Source organism: Homalodisca vitripennis, chromosome 8 (assembly GCF_021130785.1).
Source record: "Homalodisca vitripennis isolate AUS2020 chromosome 8, UT_GWSS_2.1, whole genome shotgun sequence".
NCBI classification, from domain to species: domain Eukaryota; kingdom Metazoa; phylum Arthropoda; class Insecta; order Hemiptera; family Cicadellidae; genus Homalodisca; species Homalodisca vitripennis.
In genome coordinates, this window is record NC_060214.1 from 31,960,185 (window position 1) to 31,986,314 (window position 26,130).

The window sequence follows — 26,130 nt, forward strand, 5'->3', positions numbered from 1 at the left end:
ATCAACTATGAACAGAGAAGATTTCAGATTTTTTCTTAAATTAAACTAGGAACTCTAACTTGGAAGTTTATTGATTAAGTGCTGTTCTTCTTCAATTAGTGACGAACGTAGATTTATCTTGTGAGATATTCCTAAAGACGATTCCTAGAATATTCCAATATTCCAATAGAATATTCGATTCCAAGCTCGGAATTTTCAAACCCCGTAAATAGACACAATAACACGATTATCCTGAACTTGATAAGGACAAGTCTTTTCCGGATAAACGCGTACAGCTTATTTTCTGTATATTAACCGTAATCAGATATAACACCAATATTACTTTGATAAAGTAGCACCGCCAGCACGCATTACCAGAGTAACGAAACCGCATATAACGGGAACAACTGGACCCGTACACCGCCGTACAATATTGTGGACGATAACTACTACAATTGGCTAAACCGTCTACAGGCCAAGGTGACCGCCTTGGGGAAACTACTTCAATTGTATTGTCTAGGCTGTAATGGAGTGTTGTGCCTGGGGACGCTCGTGTCACTAGTACCGCACTGTAGGCTACAGTAACATATTGTATGCCTGTTTGCTACATACAGTAACACTGCCGGCCGACTGACAGGCTAAGATGTATGAGAGATGCCGATAAGCTAAATTTGAAATTATACACTCGAACCGCAATGGGTACAAATTTCTAATACAATTTCTAGTACAAATTTCAATAGCTCCAGTTCACCTTCCTCTTACGTACAGCATCTGAAATCTGATGATCACTGGGTGTCACCAATGTCAAAACGATGCGGGGGGTTTCGTTTTGAGCACCTTCGTTCTTCGTCGCCGACTGTTTTTGGATCCCTTCAGACGAACATGACTTTAAGCAGTCGTTTGCAAAAGCATCAGATTTCAGATACTGCACGTAAGAGGAAGGTGGACTGGAGCTAAACTCAACATTCGCATTGAGATTTCTAATATAAATTTATTTTATTTGTGTCTATTTAATTTAATTAAGAATGGCACAGACTGCATGCGATTTTGTAATTTTATCAACTTGTCTATATTAACTCTAAAACACTAATATGGAGTTTATTTATAACCTTTACATTGGTCTAGCTGATCAACAGTACTAGCAGATATACATTTTATCGAAATCTAAAACATGACTGGCCAATTTCAAAATACAGAAGATGTGTCAACATCTCATAATCCGTGGAGGTTTACTACTATAGTACAAAGTTACAAAGGTTTACTACTTTTTTTTTGTACTGTAGCAAATAAAGATTGCGGCTGAAAGGCCAGGCAGTCTTCTCGCACCCACGCACATCCATACTCATGAGCGCAGACGGTTGGGGGTAGCCCGGCACCTGTCATTTCCGCTTGTGCAAATTGCAAAAAAGTTTTGCAAGTGATAGACCCCAATAGTTGAAATGGAGCTGTCAGACGATGAGGACGTTGTGCTTGACATATGGCTTGAGTTTTAAAGTGTTTACTGTTAGATGTTGAAAGATATGAGTGGGTGAAATGAATATTATGTGGACCGAGAAGATGACGGGGAGTATGCTTGTATTTTTCCAGATCTACTTCAGCAGCCAGATAGGTTTTATGAATATTTTAGGATGATGTCAGGCACATTCTGTTACGTATTGGGAAGAATAACTCAAAAATTCCAACTTTGCAACAAGTGTGTTTCTGAAGAAAAACTTATGGTTCCTAAAGCAACTCATGTTAAATTTCAAGTAACTCCGAAAAAACGATTTCAAACAACTTAGACGGTGTACTGACACTACTCCAGAACCAACTGAACAGTAACAAGCTTGGTAGTAAAAACGATTTTATTTCTTTCCTGATCGGGAGTTACCAACACCTACAAGACGCCATTTGTTTTCTACGCTTTCCTTCAAATTTTGTTTGTACAGGCAAGCTTGCACAAGCGTGCTCCACCAGTTTACATGATCAAGCGTTTATAATACATACGCGCTCTAATACACTCATGACTATGTAGTACTATGTGAAAGTTTCAGTGTATTTTTACATTTTTGTAGAATTTTTTACTATAATGTTTTTATGTACTAATCGCTTTAGAATACAATATATGGGTTTGATTGGGGATGAACACTAATAGCGTGGTAATGCGGCCGGTACTATCCCCTGCACTTAGTGTGGAGTCTGGGCGTGTCATTGTAAAACTACCTGGGCCCCTTCAGCAGTCTCAATTTGCTAATACTGTAATGTATAAAACGCTACAAAACTAAAACCATCGCGGTGTAACTGTCGCTAGGAAAACGAAACGAACCCGGGACCTACCAGAGTGGAAGTGGACAACGGGCAAGGCGAGGTCGAGGAACCGAGGCAAAAACCTAGGCCATCGGCCACCGAGGCCAATCGCGGCCGTCCCCAGCTTTTGTCCCCGCCTTACCACCGCGCAGCGCCGCGCCGCGCCGTGCAGCACCTCATTCAAATTACAACTCCAGAAAAACAACAATAGACAAAAAACGGGGGCGCGGGCGACCGCTGGCCGGAATGAGAACTCCGGGCAACACGCACGGAGGCCCCGATCCCGGTCTTGTCGGCCTGGAGGTGCAGGATCTCGATTCCACGTTGAATTGAAACACCATAAGCTATGACAACTCAGTGATTTTTTTATCTATCAAAAATATTATGATACGGTATAGAGGATCAATTAAGCAAGAAAAGACCTCTGTCACCTCGACTCTCCATGTCATTTTGAGGCTTTTAATAAAGCCGAAGACGTCTCAAGTAGCTAAATATCCCACGGCAGCAGCGCAATCACTTCTCAGTGACGAATGACGTGTAGAATGGACTCTCTACAGATGCAAAATACGTCCCATTCGGAAATTCTACATCTTATACAGATGGTAGTTCAGTTGCAATGTCCAGTTAACAGGTGTACAAATATAAGGTCTGATCTTCCAAGTGCAACAGTAGCTTCACTTGAAGTCTATAAGGATTCTATGACAGCTTTCATCTGGCTCTGTGGGTTTTCCAATAGATAGAACTTTATTACCTGCCTGATCATTTACTTTGGCCAGTAGTCTACAGCTTGACAGACCAAAAAAGGCAGGTTACAATAAAAATTGTACGGTCCATTCGAAATTCACGATGGATTAGATTAGCTCCTAAAATAAAGTGAACCATAATAAACACATTATGCCAATGGCGTAGTGTCGCGGGTACAGCGGTTATCGCAAGATAACCAGATCAAGCAACGTCGAGCGTGGCTGCTGCTGGGATGGGTGTCCACTGAGCAGCGACGATCCTGTCCTTGCAAGCAGCCCGCCTGCCCGGCCATTGGTGGTGGTTCGGAAGTTACCTTTAAGCCGGTGGTCCCCAGGTTAAGTGTTAGAGAGGGCTTCTTAGCCCTAACTTCGCCTGGTAAAATAAGACACCTTTACTTTACTTGACATTGTTCCCAAAATATGTATTCGTTGATGACTCGGCGAAAAATCAATCTGTATTTAACAAGAGTCATGTTTTCACCACGACAGGAAGGAGTAATTTCACAAACGTCTACAACCTGCAGTTCCAACTCACTAATACACGTCTAATTTTGTAGAACACTGAAGACTACAATTGGAAGAGAGGCAATAATTTGAGCAACGGGAAAGGTTTCTTCGGTCGCGGGCAGGGATAAAAACCGTCATTGACATTCCGATTAGATTTGCAGCATTTGGAAAGTGAAACTTAGATATGGCATTTCACTTGCACTGTCACTTCGCGCAGAAGAGAATTCAATAATTACAGTGACCTTTGCTATCACCAGGAATGAGGAGAGGTCTAGATGGTAGCGACGAGATGAGCTTTCTATTATCACTCCGAACGGTCAAGGCTTGACTGAATCTTAAACCATCACCGATTGATTTCAACTAAGCAATTCAGGAATTGGTACAGTATCCTTTTGCAAGGCTCCAAAGCACTTAGAGACTGCAATAAACGGTACCATTATTGTTGTTAGAGCGGTAAATGAAGTTTGAATATGGCAATCAATGGTCCAGGATAACGATGATTTTTCGGAAGGATCAACGAAACCCTAAGGAGAAATGATCATAATAATAATAATAATAATATTAATAAATATTTTATTGCGTAAACAATGTACAAAATTGTATAGCAATTGTCAGTTTTATATGTTAACTAAAATTTCCCATTCATTCACGACAATTGGACTCATTCATACATACCATAGTTTCCATTCTTGATCTCGTTCATTCGAATTTGTCCACTCTAGCCGCAGTGTCAGTCAGCCAATTCAGCGGTCTCCCAATCGTGTGTTAAAAACTCGTCTGTATTGTAAAACGCTGCATGGATTAATGCTGATTGCAGACGAGCTTTAAATGCCTTGGGCATATTTACACATTTAATGGAATTTGGCAGTCTGTTGACAAATTAAGCGCCTGCCTGTGAAGGCAAGCGTTCATGAACTACCGTCCTGTGTCTCGCAGTGCGGTAATTATCCCTTGCCTCTGGTTTCATAAGAGTGTACATTACTACCTCTTAAATGTTCGCATTTGTACTTAAAAAAGAGACACTTCTAAAATGTAGAGGCAGGGTAGTGTCAACAGCTGCAAAGTTTTAAATGCTGGCCTAGCACGACTCTCTCCATTCCAATTTTGCTATTATTCTGACTCCTTTTTTTTTAAGTGAAAACAATCTGGAAAAGTTTGTGTTTGTGCAACCTCCCCACAAAACCAATCCGTAGGAGAGGTGTGGGTAGATTACTCCATAATATGCCGTCATCAGCACCCGGGCTGGGCAATATTTGGATAGTTGTTTCAATATGGATGGATAGTTGTATCATATCAGCTCTTCCGGTTCTGTCAACCGCACCTAGAGACAATTCTCCTGCTGAGGAGCTCAGGCGAAACGGTGACAGGCTCCGTCTCTTCCCTGTGGTCTCACTCAACCAGGCAGTGGAAACATTTGGGAAGGAGAGCTGCTGAGGAAAAAATGAAGCGACCGTTTTTACAGCTCGGTTAGTTGACGTGTCTAACTAGCAAGAAATGGGGTCACAGTTCAGTGCTTGCATTGGCACGGTGTGCGATCACACCTTTCTAAGGGAGAAATACAGACTAAAGTATAGAGATTGTATGCTACGAATTAGAGAAATCAATACGTCCGTGAACATTTCAGTAACTTACTTTTTCAAATTTGACAATTTGAAACTTCCTCATTTGGTTTAATACTTGGGATTCAATGTCATTTCCTTAAAATGATACGGTATGCAATCAGGTATCCCCAAAGGGCAAATGTAGGGCAAACCGTACGAAGCAGCGTAAGGTTAGAAGAATTAAACCAGCAATATACCCATTAAGGCAGGGATTTTCACCAGCTATTAATCCAAAATCTTAGGAATACCATTTCTCGGTAATTGCTGTCTTCTATAGCGAATCCCTTACTTAGAAAACTAACGACGCGTTGACTGACAGTACAGTCTCCTGTTTCCCACTAAACTTTTATATTGACCGGATGTGCTTGTATTAAACTACAATTTCACACTGAAGACACGTAATGGTTCGGGGAAGGCAAGAACTTTTAGGGTGGCATGGATTATAGCTGATCCTCAAGGATGTGAATCCTTTCAAACGACAACCAGAATTGAGCTCGAATTTCAAATTGTTTTTTTGTAATCCAATTGATCTAAACTATAATTTTCTGAATGTACAAAATGGAAGAAAGGTTTGGGTATTTGAGTGTCAAGTGTTCTTAAGCCAGCAAGTCATCTCTTTTCCCCGAGCAGCAGCTCCTTAGCTTAGTCGTTGCTTCCATCGAGATCCCTTCCACAAGTCTCCTTATTTAACATCGATATCACAATTACCTAATCTAACAAGTACGGCCCTTATCTAACTCGTCGCCATATTATCCTTCTTATCTAATCTCGATAGCACAATTACCTCAGCTACCAACCGAGAAATCCCCTCTTCCTGAGTCTCAATCTAGCTCGTTCCATTGAGATGGAGATACCTTCAATATTTAAGTCTCGCTATCTAACCTCGATAACACAATTAAGTCTAAACAAGGCAGTAAAAGTGAAAGCTGCCGCTAACACCGGACTGGAGCGACTATATATAGCACTGGAAAGGAAAGCCGACCGTCTTTTAAAAATGCTATGTACATTTTGCGCGTGCCGCTATACCGCGTGTTGATGCAATCACGCGTGAAGACATAAGGCATCTCGCTATTTTGCACTTCACTAAGCGGTTATCAAGGCTGTTCAGGGTGGTGCTCTACGACTAGATAAATATTCACGAAAGGCCGGAGTACCCTTCCATGGCTACTGGGTCAAGGAGGATCAGGATATCCGTATCCAGGGGACGTGTGGGACGTATTCAGTTGCATTTTTACGAACCCTTACTGCTCAATACATTAGTCAAAATCACAAAAATTCAATCTAGTGGTTGTTATACGTAAGTGTGAGGGTTAACGAATGCTGTTAACGACAATACCGTACTAAGAAGGTGAACTTAAAGTCTTGTTATTTTTGTCGCCGGCTCGAAGTGTCGGATCACATTGGAAATATTCTGTATTTATACGTAACTTTTCATGATGAAAGATTTGCATGCTTGTTCCAGACAATGTTTTAATTGCCGTGTTGCAATAGAAACAAAACGATACGTTTCTAATTTTCCTACCTTATCTCTTCCTCATGTAACTGAATATTCAAAATAGATTATTAGCTACTTATACACTACCCTATCAAAACTATGTATACAAGATGCGTTCTAGAAATTAAAATGGTTATTGCGTTCTCAAAGACACGAGTGCGTAGTGATTAAGTATCATTTATATCAGTTGACAATAAAAGGACAACCTTCTTTTCACTATTTTCCATTTAACATACATAAAACGGAAACGGTTATCTTAACTAACGATTATTGTATAATATAGAATGAACCACTTATAAAAATGAAATTTGGACATTATTTCTAGACTAATGGAATCTCCTCCTTGCAATGTTGAGGGAGTGACCCCAAAGCGGGAAATTAGTACCCCAACTCTTTTAAGTCTACAAGTAATCATAGTTATAATAGGAAAGGGGGACATATTAAAGAATTCTGGGGAAAAATAAGGTTTTTATTAGTTTTATAGAAAGTTAAGATCAAATTTCAATACGGCACACTTCGGAAAAAACTGAAAATTAAAAAAAATTAAGATATAAACAAGTTAAGTATAACGTTACTAGCACTGTCAGGACAGACACATAGTATGTAACCCCCCCCCCCCAATACGAGTTGTAACTTTAAGAAAAACATTCTCGGATTGACTGCAAATTTTTTGCCATTTCTTCCTTTACCAAAGATGCTACGCAAAAGGGAGGGCAAACATTTGATAAATGAATTAGGAACGCCTCCTTCGTAGAAGAAAGACTTTTTTACTATTTCTTGTAGTTTTAACGCTCACTACTTTTTTAATTCTATATTTTTTCGAAGCGCAAGGACTACGAAACCATAAGTGGAGAACATGTTTGGAAATTTGAATAAAATTGTCTTCTTCTTCTATGGGGCGGCCTACTGCCATGCACGTAAGCCTCAAGGGCCTTTTGCCCACCCCGGAAGCACACCATGAGGCCTACCAGTATATCATTTCAACAGTACCACAAACCGCCCCGAACACAATCAGATCCTCCTGGGGAAATTCACCACCCTTGTCCATACTTCCCAAGATGGCATGCCGCCCCCTTGCTATTGAAGGGCAATCAAAGAGCAAATGTTCGACAGTTTCATCCTGCTCATCACACATTCTACAGAACGGATCCTCCTGAAGGATGTCGACTCTGTGAAGATACTTCCTCAGGTGATCATGTCCCGTGATCAGACCTATAACCCGAGAAGACATCGATCTACTTAGTGAGAGAAGGTCAGACGCCACATTGGAGGAAGACGACTGTAGTACCATTCTGCTTATTGAATTGTGTTACCAACGTATAAGGTTAGCTATGGAGGGAAGGGTTGATTCGATTTGATTGAAGAGTTTAGCTACAGTTCACATTTCTCTTTAGCACCTCAGGTGCACTCATTTGTGCACCTGATGAGACAATGAGAGCACCTCTTCATCTAATTACACTATATTTTTATATTTTGTAGTCTAGGTGTCTCTGATGTCCTCTTCGGCACTGACTTTTTTTATCTCTTCGAACGAACATGACTCCAACTCTCAGGAATCAGTTCTGTAACAGCGCCAGATTCCAGACGCTGCACCAAGAGGAAGGTGGACTAGAGCTAACTAAACTGAACACTCACAGCGTATAAGATGATTACTGCAAATCCCGCCTATAAACAATGAATGCCGCACTTTATCAAAGAGCGGCGCAACATTCATTACTATTTCTAGCGTGAAATAAATCAAACCGTTAATGCCGGTTGTAACTTTCGTAGTAACGCGTTAGTTCTGTAATTAATAACAGAGATTAAACATGATCGCCCCGTATGCAGTGGCCATATACGGCACTGGCTAGCTGGCATTAGCATAGTACAACCACTAGTCTAGTTCATTACTGACACCCCGCTCGAGGCTATACCCCCCGCAATCGCCACCCTGTTCGAGGCTTGAAATGTCGACGTGTGCAGGAATCTGTCTTGGGTTTAAAAACCACACCTGAGACCAGTTTGTCTGTTGTCTGCGAGTATTTCGCCATTACTCGTGGGTACAAAGTGTTCAGACATTTATCGCGAGTACCTACGTCGTTTGTCCTAAATATCATTCGTCCTAAAGTGATGTATACCTGGTGAAAAATGCGGGAGAATGATAAGATACTCTCGGCATTTACCTATTGTATGTATAGTAAGTGCCTCGGAAACATTGACCTAACCTACCTCATGGATACGCTTTAACTTTACCGAGGTAAAAGTAATAGTAAGTGAACAACACTCTGAACCTTTCAAATAATATTTTACACATTCCCTCTTTCACGAACACCACTAAGTTTTGTCCTGCAATATTACACAATGCATTCAAATTTAGCGGGGAAATTTTTTTATATTTTAGATTCGTAGCCCCTTAGGATAACCTCCCTAAAACAGAAAAGGTAGACAAATCGTTATCATCCCTCTAAGAGAAATTGCAGCTATTTAAAGCAGAATATGTATGCAACTTTGTCTGTGTATCGGGCTCAAATAAAAACGACTGAAAATGAAAACGTGAAATATTTCCAGTATTTATATGAGATATTTATGTTCCAGGCTTCAAGGGGTAACATATATTTTATTCATGTATGGCTTAAAATTAACTACTTTTTAAATTAAATATACTGTAAGAAAATTACATGTCTTCATAATTTGTTCTAATGAAATATTTACAACACTTTATTTCTTTTAGCAATGTCCTGGTAATACAAAGGATACTAATGAATAAAATATTATGACAAGACTTGCCCCATATTGACAGGATGACCATTAGCAAAATCCTACTTTGAAAAGTTTGAAACATTTTATATATTAAAGAGTCACACTTAAAATTACTGATAGAAACGTATCTATAGTATCAGATTCCCTACAGCTTTACTGTTTTATCAATAACTTAGCTAGAGTAGAGTTCAGGTAATACCAATATCGGTATCAATCGACCAACACTACGATTGTATCGAAACAGACTTTCCTGTGACACACGGACACATGTGCCTCCTCCCACCACACCCACCACCGCTATTTCGGTCCTCCGTCGCCACAGTCCTTGGGTTATTTTATCCCAGTCCTGGATCTATCCTCTGTTCCGCATGTGTTGTTGCCGTTCGTAGCCGGCCCCTACAAACTCTGTCCAGATGGGCCAAGCGATATGCGCGCGTGGGCCGACTGGCCACCTGAAGAGGGGCGTCTTTTCCAAGAACATCGAGCTTTCAAGAAAAATATTCAAAGAACGATACTAATAATAATACGTCTGTATTGATCGCAAGTAAAGTTGTATTCAAGTTAAGGGTGTTATGATTTTTCAGTTCTTTAAAATGCATTAAGAATGACAGCACTTATAGGTGAGGTCAATGTTTTCTGGATGGCTAGTACATTTTGGTCGCGCGCATAGATCGCTTGGCCTATCTGTACTTAACTACCCAATTCGTAATACAGTGTTCCAGTGATCTGGTAATCGGCATCTTACCTCGGTGTGCCATAAAAACGATTTACTAACTCCACATTAAACAACATTTTATTATGTTAGTTACAAAAAAATAGCTTATCCAATGATATTGGATAAATTGAGGCTCGGAAAAAGTTAACGTTCGGACGCCCTATATAGAGTGAGAGGCTCAGGCAGTAAACATTTGATCGGTAAAGTTATGTGGCGCAGTCCTAGGGTAGGACTTCAGAAGTAACAGAAATAATTCCCCAGTTCTCAACAAACCTCTTCCGTAGGAATGCATTATATCACACGTGTAACTAAAACAATAAAAGTTACAACTTTAACTTGTACTTCTTCATTTAATTTCGGTTTTACTTACCAACTGTTTAAACACAAGAAAAAACATTATTCCACTCCGTGACTTCAATGTTAACCACCTCCGCTAATGCATCTTTAAAACTTGTTTGAAAATCCCTTTAAACTACAATAACAAATCCAGGAAGATTTTTGGGGTCTGAATGCATTTATTTGTTGATTTTGAGCAAATTTAGATATCTAGCTAAAAGACTGTTCCCTTTTTTAGTGAAATTTACAGGAAATGTATTGTAGCTGTCAAACTAATTATGAAGTCAACATTAACTGAATTTCGCAATAAAACTAATTATCTGATTAAAAATCGTAATATGTAATTCGCTTTTTAATATCACGAACCAGAAAAAATATTATATGTTAAATATGGTAACAATTTTGCATTGATAGTTAATAAGACTAGTAAAGCATCGGCACTATGATGAGGGAGGGGAGAGGGGGGGGTGTCCGCACGTGTGCTACAGTGGATGTAAAGCGGAAATACATCCAGAACCTACCAAATATCGATTCTTATTTGAATTCGATGCGCACTTCAAGAAAGGTAAAACAAACAAATTTTCACTCAAACTTAAAAAGTGTTTGGTGAACAAACGGTCTTAAAATGTCAATCCATTCAAGCGCTACAATGACGTAGATGAATGTTAATATAGTTACGCCATTTTAGTTTATATTTAAAAAATTGTGCTGTTGTAAAATTATATCGCTATACTAAAAACCTTACTGGTCTCTAAAGAAAGTTTAACACCGCTACGGTAGAAGCGGAACTACACATAACTAGACTTTAACGAGCTTCCTTCAGACACTAACCATCGTCATTTAACGCTCCAAGAGTTAACATCGTAAATTCAATCCAGTGTTATTAGCGATTATTGACATCTTGTACGCTATGAACGGAATACATACTCTTCTTCAGAGAAACTGTATCGGTCTTTAACGCTCTAAGGGTTAAGAACTGTACGGTAATCGATTAGTGCCGTATTTCTCTTCAATCGATTACTCGGTTGTTTGACTTCAACCTGATTACACTATTGAATGATGATTACTATTCTAGTCGAATTGCTATAATCAATACAACTTATTAGTTTTTGTTTACATTGCAATCGGTGATTTCAGAATTTAAGTAGAGCCACTACAATTTAAAGAATGGCTAATTCCTTCCTAATTCAATTATCACGACAAAAGAATAAATCGAGGAATACAGTATAATATTAGTGGGAGATAACAAACTATTTCCATGCCACCTAATTTATTCATGTGATCGCAATTAGAACTAAACAACTAGTTGAAGTTGTTCCTTCTCGAGACAATTAGTCGGTTATTCATTCGATTCAAGAAACCGGCCAAACCGGCGCGGAATCCGGGAGCGATCTGGAAGTCCAGTGACGGGATACGTCACTGCTCACACCTAGACGACCAATTCGCATTGCGACAATTTAGCAGATGTTCGACCGGTCTGAGGTCTCTTCGACCCGATACTCGGCATTGGTCAATACTGTCAGTATAAGTTAACCTACGTACCGCACAGAAGTGGCCTGTCTCTCACAACCTCTGATGTAATCGGTACGTGTTGTTCAGAGCGCGCATGCGTTGTGTACTTATTCTAGTCACTCTTTAACGCGCAACCTGATCTGTGTAGACTTTAAATTCGACAAATTTATCACCTTATATTCTGTTTAATGTTTGTGTATGGTTAATCTTGCACTTTAAGGGTTTTGACACCTGAAGAAGAGGGTAGATTCCAATCATCGAAACGTAGCGTTCTAATTTTGTAATATAACGGCGGCAAATGTCCGAACACCTGTTATTTTTTACAAAATCATCAGTCGTGAATAAATACACTTTAAACAGCAACAAAAAAAGAAAGAAAACTGTTGCTACATATATATATATATATATCTTTTGGCACGTAAAATTCCAACATGTAAACATAACTTCATTCAAATTAGTATATTTTTTACTTAGCAAGTTCCGATTTACTTTACCTTTAAATATCTCTGTGCAGAAGAAAAGCTCGTGAAATAAAACCATCGTACAATGAGACTACTGTCTGTAAAATGTAATGCAATTAAAATTTAGTATTTAAGGTTGAATTCACGTTTATATGCATCAACTCGTTGGTTGCCATGATAATAATTATCTTGCCCTAATCCTACTTCGCTGTTACTATCAATGTTCAGTAATAGCGAGAATTGTGGCCAACCAGTACATTGGAACAGTGCTGGAACAGTGAGCGAGTCTGGACTCCCCAACTGAAAATTTTCGTTTGGGAAGCTTTCGGAAGGTACCGAGCACACTCAAAAAGGATAATGAGGGAAAAGGGTTGGTAGTGAGAAATAATAGAACTGCCACCGACGTTTGGAGTAACCTCAACAGGGGTGACCCCACACTCCACACGGACTATCTTGGTGCCAGCCACAAAAAAAGGCGGAATAATCCGCGCCAAAACCTCGATGGGAGGTCCGAGGTCCGCAGTGCGCCCACGTCAGGGAGGATCCATGACCAATCGCTGCTCTCGGGCACTCCTCCGCCGGCCATGTAGACGTGTGGCACTCGCACACCACTACATACACACCTCTCGACAACTGTTATTATCTGACATAACCTCTAATTGATTAACACTCCTACTTCGTTCGAGTCGAGTAGTTTAACATTGAACATAGTACATTCTAAAGGAAATTTTAAAATGCTCTGTAACTTTTATTCCTGCAGTGCAAAAACCGAAAGCATTCGGTGGGTGAGATCGATTAATTCTCGTTCGAGTTTAATTTTCACCCAATTTAACTAAAATATGTATAAAACGTATCTTGAAACAAAACAACTATTTTTTACATTGTAATCATTAAAAATTACAGTATAAAACATTGGTGAAAATAATATTTTTACTAATTAGAGTAATACAGATTTTGGCAAAAACAAATTTCACAGTGTTGTAAATGTTTACCTTGTCTACCACATCTAATGCACACTTAAGAAACCAACTATACGTGTCATACTTGGTTTACTATTTTATTCCAACCCCAATTTAGTCCACATAATACATTAAGTACGGTATATTTGACGAGTGGTTGAAACACAATACGCGGTGACAGTTCAATATTCAATTACGTAAATTTTACCTGATAAAACACAGTTCCGCATTGTTTGCTACTTTTAGTGTTGAAATTCTATTGTGAAGATCGAATTCAACAGGCGCGAGAAAGAATAGCCATCGTAGTAGATTCCAATCGTAATCACTTTGGATATAATTGAACTTACCGACAGTATTATTAAGCCATTGCACAAATGTACTATAACTTTTTAAGCGTAATGATTAAGAATAGTGCTAAAAGTATTTGCAAAAAAACTTTAAGCTTTATAACTATATTATTTGTTTCAGTTTCCAATATTTTTTAAGTTTCTAAAACAACAAGAATTCTTTGTGTTTGAGAATGAAAATCATGATAATTATAACGGACAGGGTTGAGCCAGTTTCCAAGGCACAGCAATGGCATACCGAAAGGTTCTACTTTGGAAGCCTCACTATTCCTGCTGCGCGCGGCGCTTCAATGACGTAACCAGGAAGACACCGGGGTCTGCGACTCCTGATAAGAGGCGAGGTGCGTGCCGCCGCTGACCCGTGACTGATAACAGCTTTCTACCGGCACTGACGCTGCGCTGCCAGGGCATTCCTTCTCGAAGACCTACTTGCGAGAATTCTCAAAGGTGTGCTGACAACGGAATGTTATAAGTCGGGCACTACATTGTTACCGTATACTCACTACCAAGCTGTACTAATTACTATAAAAGGTAAAATAATGCACAGCACGGAAGATTATTTTTTAACATTGTTTACTTGTGGCCAGTGAATGCTGATATACCCCAAAGACAAACAAATAATGACTAATTTACTGTAATAAAACAAATTTTTGTTTATAAAATTCCAAAAATGCCGAAGTCAGTGTTACCTACATAGAAAATGTAATCTAAAAAAATGTACCAACATAGAAATGAAGCTTAATGCGAATTTTAAATCTTAAAATCTTAAAGTGGACTTCGTTTTCCAGATACCGTGGGTCAGAAAAAAACACAAAATTGTTAAGCCTTTCGAATAATACGCTTCGCTAACGCTCAGCCAACTCTAACCAATTCACTATATAAGGCCACATGTACGTGTTGGTAGATAAAAATGCGAAAGTTGCGTAAAACGAATGTTGTAAAGCAGTCCAGTTATCTTGGGATCCACTTCTCTTAATTGCACTAAGTTCTTAGCTCAAGTGCTATAATCAGGATTGCGTCCTGATAAGGTTATATTTGTCAAGGGAATTGCTTGATAAGAAGAGGACCGCACAGGTAATGCTATATTTATATACAACACGTTATCTCTGTTGATGAACTTCTAATTCCAGTCCATGCCCGCTCAATTACGAGGTACAATTTAGTAAATGTATCAAGGCATAGTAAAACTTTTTATCATGAATTAAGTTTATTTTTGCAATTTAAAATTGAGCGCTCGATCGATTGATGAATATACTAATACGAAAAGTGTGATCGAAATATAAGCAAAAAGTATGTTGTTTCATACATCGTCCGTCGCAGTGGTCCCTGAAGCATTTCAGTTTAGAGTGTATTATAGTATTATATTTGATCAAATCATATTTTAATGTTTACATCCAGTTCAATAAAATGAGCAATAGTTTATTTCAAACCAAAATTAATTCTGATTGTATTTGTTACAAAGGTGTACAAAATAAAAATCATGTTCCATAACGGATGTCATCAGAAATAATTAGTACATTTAACTGAGCCAAGCGTCTAAATAGTTAGCAAGTTCACTGGATATTATTCAAAATAAGGTCACCTTGGAAAAAATTATTGGTAACACGTTAATAATTCTAACAAACTCAACAGCCTGTTCAAAAAGGAATTTATCAAAAGTCATTTACACCTTGAAACATACTCCGTAAGGCGCTTCAAACCCGGGCGCGCTTAAATACAGTGACGAACATTTAAGCCGAATATGTCACTAAAAATGGTTACACCAGTATATACAGTAGTTGTCTGGTGACGAACACAGGATGCTGCACGGAGGGCACGGAGGGACACATGTGCAGATCGATTATATTTAGAGCTCTGAGGGTACGACTCGGTGTGTGGCGTGCGGTGGAAAGATTCACGGACTGACCCATAAGTGAAAATGTTTACACCAGTATATAGTTGTCTGGTGACGAACACAGGATGCTGCACGGAGGGACACATGTGCAGAGCGATTATATTTAGAGCTCTGAGGGTACGACTCGGTGTGTGGCGTGCGGTGGAAAGATTCACGGACTGACCCATAAGTGAAAATGTTTACACCAGTATATAGTTGTCTGGGGACGAACACAGGATGCTGCACGGAGGGACACATGTGCAGAGCGATTATATTTAGAGCTCTGAGGGTACGACTCGGTGTGTGGCGTGCGGTGGAAAGATTCACGGACTGACCCATAAGTGAAAATGTTTACACCAGTATATAGTTGTCTGGTGACGAACACAGGATGCTGCACGGAGGGACACATGTGCAGATCGATTATATTTAGAGCTCTGAGGGTACGACTCGGTGTGTGGCGTGCGGTGGAAATGTCTTTATTCACTGCGTCATCCATGAGTGAAAAGTGTTTACACCAGTATATAGTTGTCTGGTGACGAACACAGGATGCTGCACGGAGGGACACATGTGCAGATCGATTATATTTAGAGCTCTGAGGGTACGACTCGGTGTGTGGCGTGCGGTGGAAAGATTCACGGACTGACCCATAAGTGAAAATGTTTACACCAGTATATAGTTGTCTGGTGACGAACACAGGATGCTGCACGGAGGGACACATGTGCAGAGCGATTATATTTAGAGCTCTGAGGGTACGACTCGGTGTGTGGCGTGCGGTGGAAAGGATTCACGGACTGACCCATAAGTGAAAATGTTTACACCAGTATATAGTTGTCTGGTGACGAACACAGGATGCTACACGGAGGGACACATATGTGCAGAGCGATTATATTTAGAGCTCTGAGTGTACGACTGTGTGTGGCGTGCCGTGGACAGATTCACGGACTGACTCATAAGTGAAAATGTTTACACCAGTATATAGTTGTCTGGTGACGAACACAGGATGCTGCACGGAGGGACACATGTGCAGAGCGATTATATTTAGAGCTCTGAGGGTATGACTCGGTGTGTGGCGTGCCGTGGAAACGTCTTATTCACGGACTCACCCATGAGTGAAAATGTTTACACCAGTATATAGTTGTCTGGTGACGAACACAGGATGCTGCACGGAGGGACACATGTGCAGAGCGATTATATTTAGAGCTCTGAGGGTAAGACTCGGTGTGTGGTGTGTGGTGGAAACGTCTTTTCACGGACTCACCCATGAGTCAAAATGATTACTCCAGAATGTAGTTGTCTGGTGACGAACACAGGATGTTGCACGGAGGGACACATGTGCAGAGCGATTATATTTAGAGCTCTGAGGGTATGACTCGGTGTGTAGCGTGTAGTGGAAACGTCTTTTCATGGACTCACCCATGAGTGAAAATGATTACTCCAGTATGTAGTTGTCTGGTGACGAACACAGGATGTTGCACGGAGAGACACATGTGCAGAGCGATTATACTTAAGAGGTCTGATGGTATGACTCGGTGTGTGGTGTGTGTGGTGGAAACGTATTTATTCACGGACTCACCCATGAGTCAAAATGATTACTCCAGTATATGTAGTTGTCTGGTGACGAACACAGGATGCTGCACGGAGGGACACATGTGCAGAGCGATTATACTCAGAGCTCTGATGGTATGACTCGGTGTGTGGTGTGTGGTGGAAACGTCTTTTCACGGACTGATCCATGAGTCAAAATGATTACTCCAGTATGTATTTGTCTGGTGACGAACACAGGATGTTGCACGGAGAGACACATGTGCAGAGCGATTATACTTAGAGGTCTGATGGTATGACTCGGTGTGTGGTGGAAACGTATTTATTCACGGACTCACCCATGACTGAAAGTGTTTATACCAGTATGTAGTAGTTGTCTGGTGACGAACACAGGATGCTGCACGGAGGGACACATGTGCAGAGCGATTATATTTAGAGCTCTGAGGGTATGACTCGGTGTGTGGCGTGTGGTGGAAACGTCTTTTCATGGACTCACCCATGAGTGAAAATGATTACTCCAGTATGTAGTTGTCTGGTGACGAACACAGGATGTTGCACGGAGAGACACATGTGCAGAGCGATTATACTTAGAGGTCTGATGGTATGACTCGGTGTGTGGTGTGTGTGGTGGAAACGTATTTATTCACGGACTCACCCATGACTGAAAGTGTTTATACCAGTATGTAGTAGTTGTCTGGTGACGAACACAGGATGCTGCATGGAGGGACACATGTGCAGAGCGATTATATTTAGAGCTCTGAGGGTATGACTCGGTGTGTGGCGTGCGGTGGAAACGTCTTTATTCACTGACTCATCCATGAGTGAAAGTGTTTACACCAGTATATAGTTGTCTGGTGACGAACACAGGATGCTGCACGGAGGGACACATGTGCAGAGCGATTATATTTAGAGCTCTGAGGGTATGACTCGGTGTGTGGCGTGCGGTGGAAACGTCTTTATTCACTGACTCATCCATGAGTGAAAGTGTTTACACCAGTATATAGTTGTCTGGTGACGAACACAGGATGCTGCACGGAGGGACACATGTGCAGAGCGATTATATTTAGAGCTCTGAGGGTATGACTCGGTGTGTGGCGTGATGGTGGAAACGTCTTTATTCACTGACTCACCCATGAGTGAAAGTGTTTATACCAGTATATAGTTGTCTGGTGACGAACACAGGATGCTGCACGGAGGGACACATGTGCAGAGCGATTATATTTAGAGCTCTGAGGGTATGACTCGGTGTGTGGCGTGCGGTGGAAACGTCTTTATTCACTGACTCATTCATGAGTGAAAGTGTTTACACCAGTATATAGTTGTCTGGTAACGAATACAGGATGCTTCACGGAGGGACACATGTGCAGAGCGATTATATTTAGAGCTCTGAGCGTATGACTCGGTGTGTGGTGTGATGGTGGAAACGTATTTATTCACGGACTGATCCATGAGTGAAATGGCTTGATCTCACAGTAAGGTCCTACATAGCCTACTTACGGCTCGTGCTTTATTACATCCTTGACCGTATAGACTATATGTTTCTCTGTATAAATATCTAGGAAATTAAAGAGTTAAATATAGGCCACTCTTTCATTAAAATCGACCTTGGCACTAATACGATTATCAGTCCATTTATTTTGGTTTTAATAAAGGGTGATTATCTAAAACGTGACGTGATGACGTCATTGATTATTTTCGTTTATCAGCTCGATACACAAGACGTACACAAGTGTTTATTGTATGGCGAATTTCAACTGATAATGATATGAGGGTTTAACCGAGGAATGAGTTTGCGGTCTTATAACTAAGATTGGTGAATGAGGTTGTGCTCTTGTTACTGGCTATGATTGATGAATGACATTTTAGTCTTGTTCCTAGGTATTGAATGAAACTTTTGTCTTGTTACTATGATTGATTGTGAGCTTTACCAAGGAATGAAATTGCGATCTTATTACTAACAACAAATTAGTAAATGACACAGATCGGAAATGAGATTATGGTCTTGTTACTAATGAAGGTTGTTTACTGAAGACACAGCGTGCACAAGTAAGTATTATTAGGCGAATATAAATCGATAATGCATATGTGTGCTTGGCCGAGCAATGAGCTTCAGATCTTGTTACTAGTCAAGACTGACGAATGGGTTTTTGGTCTTGGCTACTAGCAAAACAGATGAACGTAGCTGTAGTCCTGTTATTAGCTACGATTGGTGAATGGATTTGTAGTCTTGTTTCTAACTATTAAATGTCGATGAATAAGACAGTGCTATTGTTACTAACTGAGATTAAAGAAGAACGAGGTTGTGATCCAATTACTAGCCAAGATTGGTAAATAAGGTTGTATTGTTACTAAGTTACATTAACAGTGTAACCCTTTGTAGTTAGTAAGAGTGCCGTAAACAGATTTCACATATCTAAAATAGTCAAGATAAATGGAGTGCAACTTACTTTTCGACATTTTACGTTTGGAGCTGCCATTTCGTGTAAAGTGGACAGATTTATATTCTTTAATGTATTTGTTATTGACTAACCAAGACCTTTTAAAATTACACGTTACAAGAATATAAGTGCTATTTGAAAATTTTGAATTGCCCCTCCCTCGCCCCCTGTCCCCTGAGAGTAAGTGAAAACTATCACTATTAGTGTAGCCCTTTGTAGCTAGTGAGATTGCCGGAAACAGATTTTATATATCTAAAATAACAAAATAGTTAAGAGAGGGTGCATTTACTTTTCAATCACCCTATATATGTTGGTATACGATCATACAACACTTTTCTTACAACAATTGTAATCCATTGCATAATTCCAAATTTCCAAAGTCGGAAATGGAATTTCAGATTCAAACCTTTACACCAAGCCTGACTCAACGCGATTGTCAATAGAGACGAAAACATCACAATTTTATTGTCAGATCCCACGACTGTAGTAGATCCTGGGGGACAGGTACGGCCGTGATGGTGACCTTTGAATTCCAAGGGCATCGGCGCATCTACAACCTCGACAAGGACTAATGGCTGGGAACTTTGGCACGGACCGTAACTTGTTGCAGTGCTAAGTCGACACTATGACTAACACGCGCCTGATATAACATCATTCTTTAAGACAAAGGCGACGGTTTTTAGACCGATGATAAACTCCTCGCCGTATAAGACATTACAACTACAACGCTGGGCCTGTCCTTGTTTACTTGTTGATTCTCCAAATTTAAAGATGATGAACGATGTAGTCGTGGAAACTTTTGGAAAGTTCGAAGGACAATAATTGTTTTTTAAACCGCTAAAGCGGAGTATCGAAGGACGTGACAGAGTGCAGCAACAGTCTCATTAAACAAAGCTACGACGTATCTGGATAACATAGTCCCTACAAGTATGTTACACAAGAAAATTTGCATACGACGATTGTACTCAGTCCGTTTAAATATTTGTTTACTCCGCGATTTTCTCGATGCCATCATGGTTACCCATAACCCAATAAATATAAAGGTCTAGAATCTTATTTTAACTCTTCATTTTGACCTCTTGGTCCCAGTAGAGTTCTTCATTGGATCAAGAAGGGATTCGTTATACCAAGACCCTAGGATCTCTAAATAAGTTATCTATCACACGAACAGACTGACAACAACACGATTTGAAGAAGGGTCTGGCGGGTCCTTCATGTTGCTAATCCTTGCAATGTCTACATAGAACACGTCTCTTCTCAAAGAAGAAACGACTATTCAGCAAAATAAGAAAATAAAACTATTTCAATACGTAGTTTGGCGCATGAGTGAATAACAATGCTTTAAATTTTACCAACAAAAATATACGTAGCATTTTAATTGACAAATTGTAGTAAGGCCGACAATAGTGTTCGAGTCCGCTTTATTGATGGAGAGCTATTCGAGGCGGTCGCCGCACGGATACATTTATCTTGTTCCTTGGAAGAGTTGAATCAGTCGCAGCGACTGCCAATCCGGTGTCAAGTTCACACCTCCGACCACTTCACTCTCGGTTAGCTATGTGACCTGGTGACTCACGGTCACGTATCCCCCGCTACGACCGTAGATTAGCGGGAAATGGCAGTCATCCTGTTCCAGGAATGAAGAGTCTTCGCCGTAATCACAATGCCAGCCTCATACGAGTAAATCAACGCTTTCTGACCTGATCCCACTGTAAACATTCAAAAAGGAAAACAGTTTCGGACTCACTACCTTTTTAGTAACGGTTTTATAATGAAGTCCGAAATTGAATGTCTACATGTGCTTATAGATACTCTTAGTAAAGACGGCATCCACCCTGGAATATTTTCTACACTTGGGTTAGAAGGTCTGTATCCACTGATCAGGATCGTATACACCCCTCGATTTACAAATCGAATATACTACACCTACGGGTCGGAAAATCTATACTCGTCGATCAGCAATGTCTAGTCACGGATTAGAAAGATTATACCCACCAATCGGTGTTATTCACCAAAAACTATTATATAGTGTGTCCTAGAACGCCATACCAACCTTTTTAATTATTATTCTTGGACCGAAGAAAAACCAAAATATTATTTCTAAATTTTCAAAAACTCAATAATCACCTAACCGGTCATCATTTTGTTTTTTATTTTACAATTTTTAATTCGAAAACGATTTTTGTAATAAGTTGAAATTGTGTGTACAGCTTTATGACTCAAAAACATAATTACGAAATATTGATCATTTTTACAACATTTATTTTCATATTTCGGCTTCTTGATAACTTTAATCGTAAAATATTTTAAACAGACAAAGAAAATTTTACTTTGTGTTTCATTTAGACAATTTAATTGCAAAATCTATGATATTAAGTATAACAAATCTGTTGGTGAATAAGGAATAATCTGATTACTAACCGAATAATAATCGATATCAACTACTCTTATGTGACGTCATTGTCAGTGAGCCACAATAATAAGCTGTTCTAATGTCAGTTGCTCTATCAGCTGGTTATACACTAGATTGTTGGAATGTTATCATAATACCCTTGTCGGATATAAGTGTCTTCATATTAAAATATGATCAAAAATTTGTACAACCAACAAAAATAACAACATGGGATTGCTACATATGACTGCTTTATTTACATATGATTCTATAGGAAGAACACCATCGTTTTACTCAAAAGCTGTAGATCATGCGATTTGACCCGTTGAAATATGGCCCGTTCTGGGACACCGTATAATATTGAAATAATAACTGTCTCAAACACACGATTCCTCTCGGCGAAATAAAGAATTCCCATCAAAACAGAAAATTGATGGCGCTGGCGGAAAATTCGAAGACTGCCAGAACCTGCTGCAGTTACGTCACCGACCCCGGGGAGCTGTAGTGGGCGCCAGGAGCCAAGGGGGCAGAGCCCCGATATCCGGCAGATCTGGCCCATAACTCGCGGCCACTGTCATAAAACCTGCCGTCTTAATCAGGGACAGCCCCGTCCTGTCACGACTACTGCTCACAATTAAGACGCCGGTTCGAGCCTACAAATTGGCCAACTGTCGGCTTTTATGAGTTAACGGGGCGAAATGTGAATTTATGTTTGTCTCTAAAACAACAGGACTCTGCAATAGATCTGACCACTAGCTGAGGGAACTAGTGGAATATCGCGTCATTAAAGTTCACCCGGCAACCGTTACTCTGTTCAGGGGCGATGCCATATGTCCACGAAGCGTGCTCCAGGAACATAAATATCGGCCTCTCAAATATATTCTAAATATTTGTCTATTAATAATAATAACGTTTGCAAATCAAGTTTTAAGACATTCACCATTATTAAACTACGAATGTATGAAAAAAATAACATAAAACGCGACAGTGAATTCCTGACAAACCTCCAACTCTATCGTCCTACTGAAAAGATTTTCCAGACTTATATTTAGCCAGGGACAAAACTATAGCCATCGTTCAGTGAAACAAAAAAATCAGCAACACTACGTTTCGAGATCTGCAATCTGATCTCTTCTTCGGGTAAATAACTAACTTAATACATAATTACAAACTAGTTTAAAATTAAAAAATCATACCAAAGCGTTGTGACACGCCTAAGTCAAGAATCAAAACCACCATACCATGTTGTGTGTCAACTTAACTAACTCTAAAACATGCACTTAATAAAAAGGCTATACACAATACTAATCATTAAAACTGAACTACAGAATACAGGTCACAACACGTCGTCTGCATTCGTCTACCAACCACCTACGACTGAAGAAGAGATCAGATTGAAAATCTCGAAACGTAGAGTTGCCGATTTTTTATTTCACTAAATGATGGTAAATGTCAGGAAAAATCCTTTTTCCTTCACAATCCTTCGATCGTCAAAAATAAACTATAGTCAAGGACAAAACTATAGCTATTAACATCGCAAAAATCCAAAGCCTCATCAGTTATTCAAAAAAAAAAGAAAAAAAGGGAAAAAAAAAAAAAAAAAAAAAACTCCAAGTGGCTATTCCAACCATCCAAATTTATTGGAAAAGAATTTTTTTTAATTCTCTACCGTTTTCCGATTCTGTCATGGACGAAACCGTAGCCTACTCCTCGAGTAAATACAATCGTCTAGGTTTCCATACTCCACATGAGAAAAATCCAACGACCGTTTTGATTTTGACATGATCTTTCGTTCCTACGGATTCAGGGTGAGCCTTCAAACGTAAAAGTAATTCAGAAATGACCATTCTAGGTTCATCTAACGGTTCAGGCATGAGTTCATAGTCCAAAGTTGATGAATTTAGAAAAATGACCAACAACGACCCTTTCATTTTTTAGAACTGTATTACAATAACTTCTACAGAAGACCGAGGAGAAGGCGGGGGTGGATCAATCAGGGGAGAAGCCAAACAGCGACGGAGGAGGAGGGTTCTAAGGAAACCTTTTCGAGCCCACGAGACCCCTTCTAGCAAAGGGATAATCCTCCGCGGGGTTAAAAACGTCATAGTGGTGGATTACTGCTGGCTTCACTGCATATTGTCCAAAACTACTGTGAGTTCACTAGTCACTATGAGTTAACTTACGTGTTCATCCAGTGCATAGCTCAGTTCCCCATCGTCGTACAGGACAAACCATCGTCTCTGCCATCTCTGTAATACAAAACAGTACTATTATTAAATGGTTTTTCGACATACAAATTTTATTTCACTTGCTTTCTAAAAATTCATTACAGTTCCACAATCTATCTTCTATATATATAAAAATGAATGTTTGTATGTTTGTCCTTTATGGAATCGTGAACTATTGGACCGATCATGATGAAAATTTGTACGTATATGTATTTTTCCACGGAGAAGGTTTATAAGCTATGCCCATCCCTTTCCCGATTCAGGATTCCGCCCCACTGGTTACAGAAATACCCATAAGAAATGCATTGCAGCAAACATATGTTAACGTCTTTTCAAATTTTTAATCAGCTGTTCTTTGTAAACATATATTACACTTATAGTTTTAAAGCATAGAGTAAGCTTAAGAGAAACGACAAATTTTGTTTAAACTGTTTTTGCAATCACTGTTAAACATAGACTTTACTATCCAGATAATACAATTTAAATTTGACGTAAAAATTCACCTTTAACTGCAATATTTATTTAATATAAACCATGCTCATGCTTGATCAGAAGAGTAATGCAGATATCATAATTACTATCTTACGTTGGCTACAAATATAAAGAATGTTATAAAATCAACCTTAGTTGTTTTTTTTTGACAGAAGTATGGTTCTCAAAACTCCGTGTGTACATATTCTCTCGATCGAGACAACAAAGCAAGCTCAATCGTGGCATCGGAGATATAACTAATTTAATCTAAAATTTATTATAGTAAAAAAAAAAATTTACTAAGTAATATAAGGACTTCGGTTCTTAAGATTTTCGTGCGAAGCCGTGGGTAACAGCTAGATAGAGGCAGGAATATGGTACATACCTTCATAATACGCCCAAGAGGCTCACGATGGAACGACTATCAATTATCTCAGCAATGTTTAGAATGTGATAGAAAAAGAATAAGTGAATATAGTGTACTGTTTTCAACGGGAAATTGCGTGCGAAGCCGCGGGCAACTTTTGCAAAAAAATTATTGAAATGCGCAGCAAAGCGCGCCGGGCCCGCTAGTAGTTTATAAAACTCATCCATCAAATGTACTCGCACCATAAGAGCACTTTTCAGCGATGAAAAGATCCTTTAAAAGAATTACCGCAGGATCTTTATTACATCCCATCTTTGAATTACCTTAATAGTGTTTTCCTTCGAAGGAACGTGAAGAACGCTAGGAGTTAGCAAGGGGTTGTGGTAAAAGGACGTGGACGAATGAGTTTGTGTGGAATTATATAAATATATACTACAAGTACAATCATCGTTTTTGTTTACTGTTATATAATCATATATTATTATTGCTACGGCATAATAAGCGTAAGAGTTATCTTTTAAATAAAAATCTATGTGCATATATTCTGAATAAAGCTACGTTTTTATCTAATTACGGTTGTTCTAAAATTTTGTCAAGCTTCTATTATTTAAAGTGAGACAGGCTTACGGTCATTTGTAACTCTTGTAACAGAAATCACGCTTAACACTATTCATATCATCATCTATTCATAAATCGTCCAGTATTATTTGAAGGAGGTTCATTCTATGCCAATGGCACAATAATTGAGCATACTAAACGTTTTTAAGGGGAAAACAGTGCAAGCCCGCTTACAAATATTTAGTGGCCTCACTGCGAATCGAACGTCTCGGTTGGAGAGCCATGGCCTTAGAGACCCCTACGCTGCGGTAAAAGTAAATGGTTCAGAAAAATTTAACCAATTTAATTTATTATGTTGAAATTATAAATTATTTTGATCTATATAATAGAAGAGGTTAAGCGTAAGGAGAGTTTGTAAAAAACCTAGTATTACCTATATGAAACTATATTTTCACTTCAGACCATCTATCAGTCACCCTCCACTCGACTAGTTCAACTACTCCCATTACCATCCTTGCCAAAATTCTTTCAACTCTACACTTTGACTGCAGCATTACAAGATCTTCTATTTATCACATAAC

The 26,130-nt window shown here is 39.4% G+C and overlaps 1 protein-coding gene across 3 annotated transcripts in view; it reads right to left on the reverse strand.

The window, feature by feature from the left end:
* LOC124367497 (protein outspread) overlaps nt 1–26,130 on the reverse strand; it is a 250,443-nt gene that overhangs the window by 66,134 nt on the left and 158,179 nt on the right. For all 3 annotated transcript variants that reach the window (XM_046824355.1, XM_046824356.1, XM_046824354.1), the window contains exon 3: nt 24,109–24,174. In XM_046824355.1, coding sequence (XP_046680311.1) covers nt 24,109–24,174 — 66 coding nt within the window. The remainder of the gene's footprint in view (nt 1–24,108; nt 24,175–26,130) is intronic.